This window comes from Lontra canadensis, unplaced genomic scaffold, assembly GCF_010015895.1.
Source record: "Lontra canadensis isolate GAN:19392208 unplaced genomic scaffold, GSC_riverotter_1.0 scaffold42, whole genome shotgun sequence".
Taxonomy (NCBI): domain Eukaryota; kingdom Metazoa; phylum Chordata; class Mammalia; order Carnivora; family Mustelidae; genus Lontra; species Lontra canadensis.
The window spans coordinates 2,376,601-2,395,312 of record NW_022631036.1 but is presented as its reverse complement, the minus strand read 5'-3'; the positions used below and the strand labels follow the sequence as shown (position 1 = coordinate 2,395,312).

The 18,712-nt window shown below is 43.0% G+C and overlaps 1 protein-coding gene across 2 annotated transcripts in view; it reads right to left on the bottom strand.

The window, feature by feature from the left end:
- CDKL1 (cyclin dependent kinase like 1) overlaps positions 1–18,712 on the bottom strand; it is a 61,863-nt gene that overhangs the window by 13,629 nt on the left and 29,522 nt on the right. For both annotated transcript variants that reach the window (XM_032871160.1, XM_032871161.1), the window contains one exon: positions 13,324–13,445. In XM_032871160.1, coding sequence (XP_032727051.1) covers positions 13,324–13,445 — 122 coding nt within the window. The remainder of the gene's footprint in view (positions 1–13,323; positions 13,446–18,712) is intronic.

The window sequence follows — 18,712 nt, the reverse complement described above, 5'->3', positions numbered from 1 at the left end:
ACCTCCACCACCTGTGATGCCGCGGGAAACCTGCCTGTTAACTTGAGCTCCACTTCCACAAGGAGCTTTTGGTTGATGGAAAGTTAGTTCATACACAGCAAAAGAGGTGTTGCTCTTTTTATTTTTATTTTGTATTTTCAAGTTGCCCCAAACTGATGCCTTGAGACAGAATTCTTTTTTTTTTTTTAAGATTTTATTCATTTACTTGACAGAGATCACAAGTAGGCAGAGAGGCAGGCAGAGAGAGAGAGAGAGAAGCAGGCTTCCTGCTGAGCAGACAGCCCTATGTGGGGCTCGATCCCAGGACCCTGGGATCATGACCCGAGCCGAAGGCAGAGGTTTTAACCCACTGAGCCACCCAGGTGCCCCCAGAATTCATTTTTCATGCATGGGCACATGGTTTCTCCATAATCCCCAGGAAGCGTTTTTTTGCAGGTGATGAAGATTTTTTTTTTTTTAAGATTTTATTTATTTATTTGTCAGAGTGAGCACGAGCAGACGAGTGGCAGGCCGAGGCAGACAGAGAAGCAGGCTCCCGCTGAGCAAGGAGCCCAATGTGGGACTCGATCCCAGAACACGGGGATCATGACCTGAGCCGAAGGCAGCGGCTTAACCAACTGAGCCACCCAGGTGTCCCAGATGATGAAGATTTTACTGCTGATAGGGAAGAGGTTTACCTCGCACACCATGTGACAGAAGTGAATAATGATTAAAAACTTCACATAGGGGGGCACCTGGGTGGCTCAGTGGGTTAAAGCCTCTGCCTTCGGCTCGGGTCATGGTCCCAGGGTCCTGGGATTGAGCCCTGCTTTGGGTTCTCTGCTCAGCAGGGAGCCTGCTTCCTCCTCTCTCTCTGCCTGCCTCTCTGCCAACTTGTGATCTCTGTCTGTGAAATAAATAAATAAAATCTTAAAAAAAAAACAAAAAACAAAACCAAAAACCTCACACAGGCATCTTGGTTCTCTCCTCACGTTGCTTCTCTCTAGTAGCTAGCTGCATCCACTGGCCCTGTTTTTCTGCCCTGTCCTCTACCACAGCATCTAAATGTACTCCCACTGCTCCTGGAACTTTTTCCCTGATGCTCGGCTTAGACAACCAGGGCAACCAACAGCCCCAGCAGATCCTTCATGTGAATTAGAAAAAGGCACCTCTTCTTCTTCTTTTTTTAAATAACTTTTTTTAAAAAATTAACATGTAATGTATTATTTGTTTCAGGGGTACAGGTCCATGAATCCTCAGTCTTACAGCACTCACCATAGCACATACCCTCACCACAGCACATAGCACTCACCAATTCACAGCACTCACCATAGCACATACCCTCCCCAGTGTCCATTGCCTCTTCTGGGAGCATTTAAAAAATACATTGGGCAATGAGTGAAATGACTATAGAGAGAGCACATTTATTTTTAGAGCCCCTCACCCAAGCAGGACTTACTGTTTTTATGAATCAAACATTAAACTATGGTGGTATGGTCCTCAGCCAGAACTAATAAGTAAACCAGGGGGGAAACTCTGGAGTAGTTGTGTTAAGGTGACCAAAACAAGTCACTTCTAGGCTCTGGGAGGGGCCCTGGGGCCACTGTTGTCACAGAGCAGATGTTCAGGAAATCCTCTTGAGAAGATCAGAGGATGGGCCAATGTGGAGGAAATGAAGAGGCCACTGCCAGGAAGAAGAGAGGGGACATTTCTGGACCAGAACCATGTCCCTGGGCTTGGAGTTGCCTCTCTCCAACTTCTCTCCCTCGTCCTAACGCTGCAGAGGTACAATGCTAGGAAAACTCACCTGTTTAGAAAGAAGGCCTAGAAAAATACAACTAAGAGGAAGACATTCTAGGGAAAATGCTTCCCTCCAGGCTCCACTTTTTGTCCAGAAAAAAATGGAACATATTTTGATTATTTAATGACTTAAAGATTAAGGTTATCAGTGCCAGGACACTTTAGTCTCTAAAAACATATCCCAAAAGAAACTATGCAAAAGGAGTATTTAAAGGTAAATTATAATAGCATATTAGCAATGCTCATCTAAGGCTGAGCACATTATGACATAATCCTCAAACATCAAAACCCCCTAGTGTCATCCTGAGTTAGCAACTCACTTCTTTACTACTCTGTTCCTTCTCTTCAAAGCCTTCTCCGAAAGGCCTCAGACTCTATCTCTAAGATCCATTTTAGCGGATGATGATAGGAGCCAAGTTTTCCATTGCCAAAGAAGGGAGTACAAATGTGGGAAGGGAGAAAAATAGAATCTGTTTGGTGGTGTTGGGTTGGAATTGGATATACACATACGTACAGAGGGTGCTGGGCAGGAAGGGGTGCATTCTTCGGTAGGATGCTCCAGGAAGCCTCTCTGCTTAAGTCAACATCTGAAGTATGGTGACCAAATTTGTACTATATTTTAAAATGAGAATCTTCAGGATTTTCTGAGAGATTGGATATAAGAGACAGAGAAGAATCAAGGAATGACACCAAGGTTTTTAGCTTGAGTGGCTGGTCTATGATGGGGCAATACTGATAGGGGAATACTGATAGGAGAGCTGGTTTTGAGGAGGGAAGAGGGTGGATATATTGAGTTGTTTATCGGACATCCAAAGGATATTCTGGGTGAGCTGTTCTGAATTCACAAGGAAGGTCAAGCTGGAAATATAAATTTGGGAAGCATGAGCCTATGGATGGCGTTTGGAGCCAGAGGACTGGATAAGCCGCTTAAGGAAAGGATAAGCCGCAAAAGAAGAGAGTCAAAGTCTTGAGGCCCACAACAGGTAGAGGTCAGAAGGCAGGGAGGGATTCAGCCAGAGACTGAGGTTGAGCAGGGAGGAAAGCAGGGTGACACTCAGGAAAAACAGTGTTATCTGAGCCAACAGAAGAAAGTATTTTAAAGGACTTCTGAATTAAGATGGTGGATTGAGCAAACCTATCTAATTGCACTCCCTCTCCAAACCTGACTGCAACTGCACGGAGAGATTTTTTTTTTTTTTTTTTTTTCCCAAAACAAAAATGCTACATGGCCTGAGAGAACAAGAGAAGAGATAATAGCAACACATTTTGGAATCCAAACTGACAATACATCCTGGAATGCTAAAACCTAAGCCTGAAGAGGGGAATATGGGAGACCAATAAATTTATCCAAAAGAATCCTTTAAAGGGGCAGACACCAGCAGCCAAGATTCTATGGAAGTGGGAGGGAAAGAGTGTAGAAAATCTGCTCTAGAAACCATCAAATCCCTAGATCCCTTCCCCTACTCTATTCCAATAGGAAGCTCTCTTCCCCCTACCTAGTAGAAGGCTGAAGTTTTGTTTTCTGGAGAGTGTAAAATGGAGGACATTTGGTACAGCTGAGATTGTGGATACTGTTCCAAAAACAGAGGATTAAATGATTATGTACATACTAACTGCTGAATGCTGAGGGTCCCCAGCCCTCTTCCTGACTGGCTTCTGACAAACCATACTTCACTTTCAAAGGAAAATACTGGAAGACTTTTTGGGAGGAAGCCTAGGAGGAAAGATACGAAAATTCTGACGTTAGGGTTCCCCAGCAAATGAACCAGCCAGCTAGCCCCACAGTGAAACCCAGAGCTCCAACAGCACCCTACTCTTAACCATGGGCACACAACCAGAGACTATAGGAGGCCTAAGAAAAACCTCAAATGAGAAAGGCAGTGACCAAAAGAGAAAAAAGCAACTTAAAAGAAAGAGAAACCATAGAGAGTGAAGAGAACATTAAAAAACCAAAAACAAAACCAAAAAACACCCCCAATATCTTCAGGAAGAAAAAGAAAGCTGTTGCATCCATGAAATAAGAACAGGATACTATAAAAAAGCAAGAGGACCTGGGACCCATCCTACCCTAGGCTTGAGGGAGGTGGGGGACTTTAGGATAATCACCTGTGACCCACAAAGAATAACCAGCCCCTAAAAAGGAAGTAAGCCATTGAAGATGTTATCTATAGAGATGTTAAAAGGATTTAAGTTCCCTGGTTAGCCTTCTATAAAAGACCAACCCTAAAGGCCCCCCTCATTCTTGAGAGCTTTTCCTGTATCTTTACTTAATAAACTTCACTTGCTTGGGGCGCCTGGGTGGCTCAGTCTTTAAGTATCTGCCCTCAGCTCAGGTCATGATCCCTGGGATCAAGCCCGGCATCAGGCTCCTTGCTGGCAGGAAGCCTGCCTCTTCCTCTCCCTCTGCCTCTGCCTGTGTTCCTCTCTCGCTGAGTCTCTCTCTGTCAAATAAATAAATAAAATCTTTCAATTAACTAATTAACTAGTTAATTAGTCAATTATTTCTGTTGCTTTACTCACCAAAAAAAAAAAAAAAAAAAAAAAAAAGCAAGAGAACCACTCAGAGTCCAGAATCCAAATAACCAAAGGCCCAGAACAAGAAAATAGAGAAACCAAAGCCCAGGAAATCAGCAACAAGACAATTCAAATTTTTTTCTCAGACAGAAGGAGCTTACCAAGTACCAACACAAGGGAATAAAAGTAAGGCCCGTGATTCTCATAATTCAGAATTCTGTGAACAAAGAGAGGGTTCCCTAAGCTTCTGGAAATATAAAAAACAGGACTTCTACTCAAATCTCTGTCTTTTTAAACCTCTCATACACAGTTCTGAGGAAGCCCCTGGAGGATACATCCAATCAAAAAGAAGGAGACCATAAAAGAAAATACTTGAAACAAAGAACACTGGACACCTGCCACACCAGAGGGAAGTGATGGGAATCTCCAGGAGGATGGGGAAGGGGGATGCCACATGATAACGGCATTCCAGGCCCTGAAAACAGCCCACCCAGACTGGAACAGCCTGACGCAAGAGCAGCCATGTTGAGGGTTGTCATCACCATGCCCTCTGCCTTATACTCTCTCAGATAAATATGAAGATATTCAACCAACAAAAGCTTTGGAGGAGTCTGCGTCCATGTCCAAATTCTGAGCGCCAGCTTATGCTTTCTTTGTAGACAATTCCATAAACAAAGGCAAGTTCTAATCAGAATGCTGTCTGGTGAGTCAAGAATCTTGGAATGAGGGAAAGTAGGCAGTTGGTTGTTGTCATTAGCCTCAGCTAGCTTACATACTTGCTTACTTAACATCCATCCCCAAATTAGGAAGGTCTTGACATTAGATAAAACATATACAATCAGTCCAATCTGACAAGCCCAGCAGCCATTTTATCTCTTTGAGGTTGCTTTGCCTGTAAGGTTACCTCTGCCCTGATGGTTTCACAAAATAACTCTCAGAAAGCCATCTCCTGTCTCTCCCTTCGAAGACTTTGGGGGAAGGGTATACTGTAACCCTAATGTTCTAATAATAAAATTGAAACAAGGGGCACCTGGGTGGCTCAGTGGGTTAAAGCCTCTGCCTTCGGCTCAGGTCATGATCCCAGGGTCCTGGGATGGAGGCCCGCATCGGGCTCTCTGCTCAGCGGGGAGCCTGCTTCCTCCTCTCTCTGCCTGCCTCTCTGCCTACTTGTGATCTCTGTCAAATAAATAAAAATCTTCAAAAAAAAAAATTGTAAAAAAAATAAAAATAAAATTGAAACGAGAGAAACATAAACAACTGCTGTGTGATAATGAAGAGATCAAACTGATTTTCAAAAACATCTTCAGCTACATGGGAGATGGTAGAGATGATGAAGAGAATACAGATCTCTTTCTGGCATTCTCAACACTTGAAACATCCTTCCTGCTATGGCTCTTCTAATACTTGGGACAGTCCAAGAAGCCAAACCATCAACATTCACCAAACCTTCATTTCTCCACAGGGCTACAACAAAAACAAACATGGGGAAGGAAGGACTGGCCATGCTCCTAGAGAAATACTATGTTCTTAGGAATTTATTCTATGGAAATATTTATGCAAGTAGTTGTTCATTTTAGTCTTGTTAGAGATAGAGAAAAAGTAGAAACAATCTAAATATTTATCAGCGGGGGAACTAAAGAAAGAAACTGTGGTATATTTGTACAATGGAATGCCACACAGCCATTTTAAAAATATAAAAGTAGAAATATTTATATTGGGAGACAATTCCTGAATACACTTGAAAAAATACATAACTACCTGATGTGGAAGACAATCTATTTAAATACAGATATGCAAGGAAAAATAATTAGAAAACAATTTCTCAATCTGTGAATTTCACTTATTTCTTTGTTTCTGTGTTCCTTGAAACATTATTGGCACAAACAATATATCACTTGCAATCTAAAAAAGATTTTTTAGTGTTTTATAAAAGTTACGGAATTCTACTGACAGAATTTGAAAACTTGCAGTATTAACCTTTAACCTTTTCCCACCAGCTGTTGTTTGCACCAACTACATGAGAGTCAGACGTGGACCCAGTAATATTGGAAAAGAACCAGTGAAATATTGTTTCTGGTTGTACTTACAGAAGGATAGAAAAATGAGGAGCGAGTACGGAAACTAGTCATTTACCAAACTTTGACAGAGGAGAGACCAACAGTTGAAAGAATACTAAGTACAAAGTATGTTAAGGTCTGCTGAAGATAAGGAATGGTAATACATTTGTTTTGAAGGCAAATATAAACAACACGAGCCCAGCTCTGGGAATTACAACAGATACATATTGATGTCACTGTAGCAGGATACATATTTTGTGACACAAACTTGCTTGTTGGGAGCAACATGAATTTGAATCTTCTTCAAAAGCTTTCCAAAGAAGTCCAAGAAGGTACAAATACGATAATAAGGAGATGAATTAGCATCCATTTTAGATTCAAAGTAGAGACAGATCTTTCAGTCTGATTTGGCAAGAATGATTTTTGTTATTTTAATGATTAACAATTACCACAGTGATAAATGGAACATGGAGGAAATATTACAAAAAACATAAGTAAAGGGCGCCTGGGTGGCTCAGTCGATTAAGTGTCTGCCTTCTGCTCAGGTCATGATCCTGGAGTCCTAGGACTGAGTCCTGTATCTGGGCTCCCTGCTCAGTGGGAAGTCTGCTTCTCCCTCTGTCCCTCCCCTCTGCTCATGCTCTCTCTCTCTCAGTCTCTCTCTTACTTGCTCACTTGCTCTCTCTCAAATGAATAAATAAAATCTTAAAAAATAAAGTAAAAAGTATCTATAACAATCATAACTCAAACTATCACTATTAAAACATTAAGAGTACATCATTTTCCTTTTTTCTATCTGTATATAAATTCTATGAAAATGAATATGTATTTTTATTACATTCATTTTGCAACCACTTGTGAACATTTTTCTATTCCAATGTACTTTTTTTTTTTTTAAGATTTTATTTATTTATTTGTCAGAGAGAGAGAGTGTGCACAAGCAGGCTGAGACAGAGAAAGAAGCAGGCTTCCCGCTGAGCAAGGAGCCTGATGCGGAACTCGATCTCAGGACCCTAGGATCATGACCTGAGCCAAAGGCAGCGGCCCGAACCACTGAACCACTCAGGCATCACAAAGAGGAAGTTGTACTTCAAGCTGGAAGCTTTTATTTTTTTTATTTTTTAGATTTTGTTTATTTAAGAGAGAGAGAGTGGGAGAGAGAGAGCATGAGAGATGGGAGGGTCAAAGGGAGAAGCAGACTCTCCATGGAGCTGGGAGCCCAATGTGGGACTTGATCCTGGGACTCCAGGAACATGACCAGAGCCGAAGGCAGTCGCTTAACCAATTGAGCCACCCTCAATGTGTGTTTTACCTATAAGCATGATTCTTAGTGGCCCCACTATATTCCATTGCAAAGATACACCACAATTTATTTAACTGATCCTCTATTATTGGACATTTCAGTTGTTTTCCAATGTTTTCACTATTAAAAAATCTTTTAGCAGTGCGCCCGGCTGTCTGTCAGTACAGCAGGCAAGTCTTGATCTCAGGATCATGAGTTCATGCCCCATGCTGGGTGCAGAGCTCACTTAAAATATTAAAAAAAAAAAAAAAAAAAACCATAAAAAATCCTTTAGCAATAAACACTTTTATAACTAAAGTTTAATGCATGTACTCAATTTTCTTTTCATTGTAAATTGTTAGAAGTAGAATTGGTCTAAGATTATGCCTCTAAGGCTTTTACTTTTATTTATTTATTTGTTTATTTTAAAGATTTTATCTATTTAAGAGAGAGAAAAGAGCAGTGGGAGGGGGCAGAGGGAGAGAGAGACAGAGAGAGAAGGAGACTCCGTGCTAAGCACCCAGGGATCAGGACCTGAGCTGAAGGCAGATGCTTAAACAACTGAGCCACCCAGGCGTTCCTCTCTAAGGCTTTTTTTTTTTCTCCAGTGTTCCAAGATTTATTGTTTATGCGCCACACCCAGTGCTCCATGTAATCCGCACCCTCCTTAATATCTACCATCAGGTTTACCCAAACCCCACACCCCCCTTCCAAAACACTTAGTTTGTTTCTCAGAGTCCACAGACTCTCGTGGTTCATCTCCCACTCCAATTTCACCCCTTCACTTTTCCTTTCCTTCTCCTAATGTCCTCCATGTTATTCTTCATGTTCCACAAGTAAGTGAAACCATATAATTGACTTTCTCTGACTTATTTCACTCAGCATAATCTCCTCCAGTCCTGTCCATGTTGATAGAAAAGTTGGGTATTCATCCTTTCTGATGGAGGCATAATATTCCATTGTATATATGGACCATATCTTCTTTATCCATTCGTGTGTTGAAGGGCATCTTGGCTCTTTCCACAGTTTGGCGACTGTGGCCATTGCTGCTATGAACATTGGGGTACAGATGGCCCTTCTTTTCACTGCATCTCTATCTCTGGGGTAAATACCCAGTAGTGCAATTGCAGGGTATTAGGGTAGCTCTATTTTTAATTTCTTAAGGAATCTCCACACTGTTTTCCAAAGTGGCTGCACCAAATTGCATTCCCACCAACAGTGCAAGAGGGTTCCCCTTTCTCCACTTCCTCTCCAACACTTTTTGTTGTAAGGTGTAAGGTGGTATCTCAATGTGGTTTTGATTTGAATCTCCCTGATGGCTAATGATGATAAAGTTTTTCAAGTGTCCGTTAGCCATTTGTATGTCTTCTTTGGAGAACTGTCTGTTCATGTCTTCTGCCCATTTTTTGACATAATTATCTGTTTTTTGAATGTTGAGTTTGAGGAGTTCTTTACAGATCTTGGATATCAGCCCTTTGTACTGTCATTTGCGAATTATCTTCTCCCATTCTGTGGGTTGCTTCTTTGTTTTGTTGACTGTTTCCAGTGCCATGCAGAAGCTTTTTATCTTGATGAAGTCACAAAAGTTCATTTTTGCTTTTGTTTCCTTTGCCTTTGGACACGTCTTGAAAGAAGTTGCTGTGACCAGAAAAGACTCTGATTTGCTAAGGAAATGTTGAAAAAGAAAAATAAAGCTGGGGGCATCATGTTGCCTAATTTCAAGGTTTACTACAAAGACAGCATGGTACTGGCAGAAAAACAGACACATAGATCAATGCAACAGAGTAGAGAGTCCAGAAATGGACCTGCAACTCTATGGTCAAATAATCTTCAACAAAGCAGGAAAAAATATCCAGCGGAAAAAAGACAGTCTCTTCAATAAATGGTGTGGGAAAATTAGACAGCTATGTATAGAAGAATAAAATTCTCTAAGGCTTTAAACACACAGTGCCAACCTGCCCTCTGGGACAGGTTGCTCCAGCAATATACTGATAATTTCCTCTGACAATATTAGGTTTTAGAACATCTAATCAAAGTAACTATCTTAAAGTGAAAAATCATCAAAACATGGTTATATTACCCTTCTCCAAAACCATCCTGTAAGTATCAATTTATTGGTTTACTAACTTGGTCATTCCGTAAGTATTAGGGATGTACCAAGTGCCAAAAATTAGGCTAGAAGATACTGGGGATACACAGGGGAAGAAGGCACAGCACTTGCCCTTGAAGGTTTTATAGTTTCCCTTGCAAATGGGGTATAAAATAGAAACAATCCCAGAAGATGTGACAGATGCCAGAGAAAGGAACTCCTGACTCTCCTCAGTGTCAGCTAAAACAGCTCCCACAGAGGGGGTCATATTTGAACTGTAGCTGAAGGACAAGCAGGAGTTTGCTAGGCTGAGTCGACAAGAACGGCAACGCAGACTGAAAACCCCATGTCTTGCTTGAGGCTCAGAATGCCAAGGATTCTGTGGGGATGGTGTCATGTTTTATTCAACAAACTGGTAAGACACAGGACTGTGGAGAGACAGAAGTCTTGTGTCCCCTGCTGGGACCACATCCGTAAGCTTTGGGGAGCGATTACAGGATTTTATGTAGAGGACTGGCATGACCCACTTCGTATTTTATAAATTTGTACTTAGAAATAGAATAAAGTGAGGCACCTTGGTGGCTCCATCATTAAACGTCTGTCTTTGGCTCAGGTCATGATCCCAGTGTCCTGGGATCGAGCCCCATATCAGGCTCTCTGCTCAGCAGGGAGCCTGCTTCTCCCTCTCCAGCTCCCTCATGCTTGTGTTCTCACTCTCGCTCTATCATAAATAACTAAAATCTTTTTAAAAAAATAGAAATAGAATAAAGGGATCACAGGACACTTTTCGGACAAGTGTACCACCCCAAGGAGGACCCCTCCTGACCCCACACTGGGAAAACATTAACAAACCACCCTTTGTTGATATTGTTTCACGGATCACACATGAGACTGAAGGAAAACAGCAGTCCTCTGACCTCTAGGGTATCAGATCAACAAGTCACCGCACCTCAGACCTGCAAGTCCCCTTCAACTCTACCGGCTCCAAAACCCTCATTTTCAGAGGTGAGAACGCCAGGAAGCAACTTGCCAAAGGTCACACACGGGATGCCGACCCACTTTTACTGGGAATGTGTTTACAAAGTGTTATTCTATAGGATGAGATTTCTCAGCTGAAAAAGAAAATGTTCCTATGAATTTCAAAATCATTGGTTGATACAGTTTAACGACATTTATTCCTTAATGACGACAAGCAAAAATTTGAAATAGTCTTTAAAATAGATTGGAGTATTGCCAAATATTCTGTATAATAGAAAATAACTTCTATTTTTTTAAAGATTTTATTCATTTATTTGAGAGAGAGAGAGAGAGAGTATGAGCAGGGGGAGGGGCAGAGGGAGAAGCCAAGTCCCTGCTAGCAGGGTGCCCTACGTGGGGCTCAATCCCAGGACCATGGGATCATGGTATGGGTTGAAGGCAGACACTTAGCCGACTGAGCCACCCAGGTGCCCCAGTAACGTCTAGTTTTGCAACAAACTAACCAATAAAAAAAAAAATCTTGAAATTTCAAAATAAATGAATATAATCTGGCTTAGAATAAATCTTATTTTTCAAGTTTGCTCATTTATTAGCATTCCTTAGGTCAGTCTTATATTGACAAACCATGGCACGTGTTCATTTGGAAATGTTGCTTGTACTTAAACAACATATCTACTGGTCTTCCCCTTCCCTAACCCACCTCCATATTAAAGCATTTTCTATTTCCTGGAACATATATAACATATACAACATATAACATATATAACACACATATATAACATATAACATATATAGCATATACATATATTTATAACATATACAAATGTTATATATGTTATAACTCCACTAGCTGGTGGAGTTAAAGAAATATCTGCTTTCAAAACTCTAATCATTCCTTGTCCAGTCTTTTTTTTTTCCTTTTGCACAAACTCTATGCCAAAAAAAGAACAGACTCCCACTTTCAGTCCCCCACTGATCTGTGTTTCCAAGTGACTCAATCTAACATGATTAATCAAACGTCCTGCAACATCTCCCAAGTACCACAGACCCAGAAGAATTCATACTAATAGGCTTAATTGAAGTGTCAGTTGCAAGCTGTCAAAAGAACAAATATCAACATGCTAAATGTTTTCTCCCTTGAACATAATTTCTCCGTATCAATGAATTTCTGAAGGGAGGTGTCTGTTCCCTTGGCTCTCTTTGGCTGTGTAAATTAACACCAAAAGCCTGTGCCATGGTCACTTACAAACCACAAGGCACTTTAATCCCATTTGCCTGGATATCACGGTTCATCATGTAGGTACCACCACGTGGCAAAGAGCAATCCCTCGGTCAGGGCTTGAAGGCATCGTTGAAAGAGCCACAGGCTCTAGACTCCAGAGTGTGAATGTGAGCAGGAACGGGGTGCCACTTTCCCACTCTGATATCCAACACCACTCTGCATATTGTTGCTAGCCAAAGCGGGGCTCCCAGGCACCCAGCAAAAGGAGAACATGAGATATCCTTCACTGCTCACTTGTTTGAAGTCTATTTGCCATTCAATTCAAAGGCCACCTCCTCCAGGAAGTCATCTTTGACTGACCCACTTGGAGTTACATCTTCCAGGGCCTGCTAATCATTCTAGCGATTGGCCCCAGGGATAGTTGCATCACCTTACCTGAGGCAGAGTTTTCCAATGGACTTTATATATGCAGATGCCTTCTTCTAGGACTTTCCTCTCAAGTGGCTACAGAGGTTGAGAAAAGCTTGCAGCCAGGCTTCCTAGTTCAAATTTTTCCCCTCTATCACATGCCATGTACACATACCTTCCCAAATCCATCATTCCCAAATAAGTCTTGTGAGACTCATCTGCAAGGCAGAACGAAGCCAGCATAGAGAAGAGCTGAGAGAGAAAAAATGCACCACCCATGGTGTTCTGCCTTTTAAACACCCAGCCGAGGAGGGGTAGGTGGGCACCAAAATCTAGCCTGTGCTCTGCTCACTCTGGCAAGGGGCTACTTTCAACCAGAGGAAAGGACACATACACCCTTTTTTTGCAGACAAAGGCTCTGTCTGCTCAACAAGCCTTCTTGTAATGTCTGTGCTGCAGATGGATGGGTGATAAGATCATGAGAGCCTCCAGGATTTCACCATCCTTCCGAGGCTCAGCCAATGCCACAGTCTTTTCACCTAAACTTGCCTCAGTGGGTTCTGGTCCCTTGTCACCAAAGAATTCCTGACCGATACAGGAGATCAGACGCCTAGATCGTTCTGGGTGAAATGGCACGTTTGCTCTAGCCTTAAACCTCCCTTTGGCTGTTGTCTCTGGACTCATGCTTTGAATCTCCAAGTCCTTACACTTCCCTAGCCAGGTGCGACTAACCAGTAATAGCCTTCTTTTTCTTTCTCAGAGACACAGATAGTCTAACAAAGAAATTAAGTTCAACGAATAATGCTGCATTTTCTTCTTGAACATGAGGACTTATGACTGCTGTCCCAACCTTTTCAATAACTCTTCTGCTGTCAAGCCCAGCTGTGCAAACATCACATGCTCCTGCTTGGTCGGCAAAAGGGCCCCTGTTCATCTTCCTTTGTAAATCCTGGTGTGTGCTGCTGTGGTTCGTGTGTAAGGAACGATCACTCACCCTCTTTGGTGTCTGTCCAACTCATGGAGAACTGTGTGGTCACAGTACTCAAACACCAGGTGAAGCTTCCGCTTCTTTCTGAAGACTTCGATGAGGTTCACAAGGTTGGGATGCTTGAGTTGCTGAAATCACAGAAAACAAGGTTTGCCAAGCTGGGGCTATGAAGGATAGCTTTCTCTAATTCCAATCCAAGAAAAAGAGAGCGGTTTGTGCTTTAGGAAGTTTCTTGTCTTGGGTTAAAGGAAACTGCAAACGGTATGAACTTACAGCTCCCAAGGGGCTCTTAGCAGCTAGGAAATGACTATAGCCTCACCTAGGTGGCTGGTGAAAGCAAAGAGAGAGATGAGAAGTCTGGAAAAGAAAGGAGAATGAAAAATCGGGCGATTTTTAGTTAACGCAAACTCATCCTTTAAGGCTCAGATCAAATGTCTCTGCCTAAAGAGGGGTCTCCAGATCTCCTCCCCAGGCTGGTTTGGTGTCCCTGTATGTCTTATAGTCCTCCTGAAATAGGTCTCCTTGGCAATCCTCTGGAATTACCAAATAATCCTTTATTTGTCTCTTCAATGTCTTCTGCTATCAGTAGATACAATAGATGAAACCACTTAAAATAAGAATCATGACCTCAAGATTCTCTAACTTCCTCCAAATGATGTGGCTGTACCCCTAGCACAGGGCCTCACACATAATAGACATTTGACAATTATTTGTGAATGAATGAGTAAATCACGTTTCCTAGGTTGATGAAACATTTTAAAACAGAAGAATGAGGAATACTCGCTAAGCCAATGTGCCTGTAGGTGTGTATCTAGAGAAAAAAGAAAAAGGTCGGAATCAGGGTTGTGTTGCCAAGGCTAAATCTTGCTCTTAACTTCCTGGACCCTCCTGTCTGCAATCCTGTCGGAAACACGGCAATTAGGCAAATGAATTATTGTGAAGAGAGTCAAAATGATTAACTTTCTTTAGGGCGTGAAGGCCTTCCAACAGCTGGCTAAGAAACAAAAGAGGAAGCCAGATGACATTACCACTGCCACAATTCTAGCAGTCAAAGCAAAGCACAAGACACCCCCATGCCCAGATTCTGTCCTGAGGAAGCCCAGGATGAAGGAGCCCAATGGGAGGGAGGCCTAGGCATCCTGGCAGAGCTCAGCCCCCAGCCGAGCCCACCTACACTCAGCTTCAAGAGTGAACCCAGGCAAGGCCTACTGAAAGAACACAAACTGCAAACCGCGGAATTGTGAGAAACAAAAGATTCTCGTCCGGAACTCCTGAGTGTGGGGGAGGTTATACCGCCATAGAGCAACAGATAACCTGTACTAGGTCCCAGGGACTTCTGGATACTACAGACGCCCACACCCCATTCCCAGAGACCCTGAACTGGTCTTAGGTAGGGGCCAGGCATCTGGTTTTTTTCCTCAGAATTCTCTGGGTGATTCAATATGTAGCCAGAGGTATTGATCACAGACAAGCAGATATTTCATAAGAGGTAAAAGGTGTTAGGAGAAAAAGTGAAGAAGTGGAACTGCCAGCTGTACCACAGTCGTGCGGGGGAGAAGAGAGGCAGCCAGCAAGAGGAATATGGAAGAAGACAGCTATTTTCTCGTTTTCTTTGTAATATCACTCTGTGTCTTCGAGTTGTGAAGTTCCTCCTCTAGATATTATGCTTGATGAAACAAATATAAAACAGCCACGATACTCTACAGGCTGTTAGTCCCATGTGGGCCTTGGAACAGAGGGCCCTCGAAGCTACAAAACCCCACATTTATGGTAACATACCTAGAAACTTCTAGCCTGAGCTAGCATTTTCCAGAATAGTAGAATAGATCTGACCACCTAAATCTTAGATTCTTAAAAAAAAATTTTTTTAAGATTTTATTTATTTAGGGGCGCCTGGGTAGCTCAGTGGGTTAAGCCTCTGCCTTTGGCTCTGGTCATGATCTCAGGGTCCTGGGATCAAGCCCTGCTCAGCAGTGAGCCTGCTTCCTCCTCTCTCTGCCTGCCTCTCTGCCTACTTGTGATCTCTCTCTCTTTCTGTCAAATAAATAAATAAAATCTTAAAAAAAAAAAAGATTTTATTTATTTATTTGAGAGAGAGAGAGCGTGTGCATGTGCACAAGCACAAGCAGGGGGTAGAGTCACAGGGAGAGAGAGAAGCAGACTCCCCACTGAGCAGGGAGCCCAACATAGGGTTCAATTGCAGGATCCTGGGATCATGACCTGAACTGAAGGCAGACGTTTAACAGACTGAGCCAACCAGGTGCCTCCAGATTTTAGAGTCTTTCAGTTTTCTGTGATTCTTTCCCATGTTCCGTATGTAGTCCTCACTTATATCTCTAGGCACAAGTACAAATCTATTAATTGACTACCCAGACCTTCTCCAGATGCCAAGACTGGTGCCTCCATCTTGTCCCACCCACATCCGCAGGGATCACTGCAGGGCACTGTGGCCTGAGGGTAAAACCCGAAGACCCTCTCAACTTTGGAAAACCTGAACCCTGGAAACTGTAAGGTATTCTATTCAAATAACATGTAGATTCTTTCCAGTGTGTGGCTGTTGTAAGTAAAGTGTCGATGAATCATTTACTCATTGGTTGACCTTAACTTTGAGGAAGGTTGGGCTTCCATTTCCATCCATGGGAGTAGGGGGCTGAAGGGCTACTGTGAGCCTGCCATGCAGAGTGAGCTCAACAATGTCGGGCACATGGGGACCTCTCCGGGGAGGATAACTGCTAATATCACTATTTGGAGTTAGAGCTATTTTATTCGGGATGATTTTCTCTATTCAGCATATTCAACAAGTATTTCTTTATTTTAATGCATTAGTTAAAGTCGTAAGGCTATAGAGACAAATAAAGCCAGCCCTGCCCCTACCCTCATGGAGCTTAGAACCCAAGATGGTGAGTAGATAGTGAACACGTAATTATAGATACGAGAAATGTCACAAAAAAAAAAACAAGACAAAGGGTGCTGAGTTTGCGGTTGGTGGGTAGTCCAAGGAAGATATCCTTGAGAAAGTTAGGTAGACACCATCTAGAAGCACCAGAAATACAACTTTATGGCTCTAGAGTTGGCCAAACTGTTTTCCAAAAGGATCATACATATTTACAGCTGTCAGGAGGAGGAGAGTACTTTTTACCATCCCATGGCCGGCTCTGAGGTTCATAGAGACCTTTGAGGTTGGTGATGTATATCGTCAAATTGTTTCTGGCAACACACATCATGTGACTTTTAAACCACGTGTGTCTCCTAACCCCCTCCATGAGATAACTGGCATGTCACTGAAAATGGGCCACTTACTTACTTCTCCACTTATTTTCAGAACAAACTTAATTAAGAAAAATTGGTCACTAAGACCAAATTCTACTTAGGACTTATAAATTATAAATACTTTAAATTATTAACTGTCTCTAGGTTGCCAGGATTCTGGGTGACCAGAACACATTCCAGAACAGCAGGTATCTGGAACTCATTCCCAGCTAATGTTCATTTATTCGACAAAGATCTACAGAGCTCGTGCTCTGTCTCAGGTACCATTATAGGCACTAGAGACACTGGTGAATGGGACGGAAGACTCAGGCATTAAACAAAGTGGCATGAAGAGCTCTGCATGTAGATTAAGCTACCTCAGAGGAACTGTTCCTGAGGACGTGGCCTTGAGCTGAGTCCTGGAGGGTGAGAAAGGTCTGACCAGACCAAGGTCAGGAGTGGTGGTAGAGGTGGCTTTCCACAAAGAGAACTGGCCCTGGCCAGAAGGGGATTTAGGCCACTTAAGAACTGAAAGACAGGGGCACCTGGGTGGCTTAGTTGTTAAGTGTCTGCCTTCCGCTCGGGTCGTAATCTCAGGGTCCTGGGATGGAGCCCCGCCTCGTGCTCCCTGCTCAGCGAGGAGCCTGCTTCTCCCTCTCCCACTCCCCTTGCTTATATTGCCTCTCTCACTGTGTCTCTCTTTGCCAAATAAATATATAAAATCTTAAAAAAAAAAAAAAAAGAACTGAAAGACAGTGTGGCTTGAGGGTCAAGTGCATGGAACTGAAGCCAGTTTGACAGTCAGGAGCTCAGTCCTGTAGGACCTTGAGGGCCAGGCTAAGAAATTTACACTTTATCCCAAGTGTAATGGGAAGCTACTGGAAAGAATTTTAGGAAGATGTGATATGATAATACTACTGGTAAAAAAATTTTTTTAAGATTTTAGTTATTTATTTGATAGAGAGAGAGGGAGCACAAGCAAGGGGAACAGCAGAGGGAAAGGGAGAGACAGGCTCCCCACTGAGCAGGAAGCCCAATGCAGAGCTCGATCCCAGGACTCTGGGATCATGACCTGAGCCAAAGGCAGATGCTTAACCAACTGAGCCACCCAGGCTTCCCCATTTGGGTTTTTGCAAGCTCACTCTAGTGGCTGGATACAGAATGGTTTGGAGGAGGCAACATGGTGAAAGGAGACCAGGGCAGAGCACACTGACAGCTGAGAGACGATGGTGGCTTGAACCAGGCAGAGGAGGGAGATGGTGAGAAAGGCAGATGGGATGGGAGATGTATTTTGTTATTAGAATATTCAGGATGTGGTAATGGACTGGAGGTGAGGGATGAGGAAGATGGAGGTGTTAAGAATGACCAAAGGATTGCATAATGGGGCAGATGGTGGTGCCATCACTGAGGGGAGGAGCAGGTTTTGGGGAGTATGAAACTACTGTTTTGGGCGGTTGAGCTGGCAGGGACTCTGAGATATCAAAGCAGAATTGTCAGGTTGGCTGGAGTTGGAGCTGAAGACTAAAGCTGGGGAGTTGGCATGGGCGTAAGTGAAGTCCTGGGTAGATATAAATTGCTAGTACAGCAAGCAAGAAAGGAAGAGGCCCATCGAACCCCAGCACAAGACGTATGGTGAGGAGGAAGGAGAGGAGAAAGAAGAAAGTCCCTCTAGAGAAGAGAGAAGACAGCAGAGCATGAGGGATGGGCATATCATGGAAGGAGGAAGTAGCCCCGGTGACAGAGGCTGCTGGAAGATCAATCGAGGAGCAGGCTTCCCCAGGCAGCTGTGTGACCTCTCTGGAAGCCGAATCAGTGCAGGACTGAGACCAGGAGCCAGGTCCTACGGACTTAGCCTCTCAAACTTCCCTGTTGCTCTCTGTTGACCTCCCCATACCTTGTGGGCAGGACTGTAGTCCTGAAACCAGTTTGCAATTGGTAGCCTGGAGGGTTTTGTCCCAGCTCCAATATTGTGGAAGTCTGTGTTCACAAGGGTTTGGCTATTTCTGCTTCAACACTGAATGGGCTTCTTCAGGGACATGCGAAGGAATTAGATGAGGAGAAGTTGGCCACGTGACGGATGGACTGACTGTTCACACACTTACTCGACGTGTTCATTACACATACAAGTAATCTTAATCAAACAGGT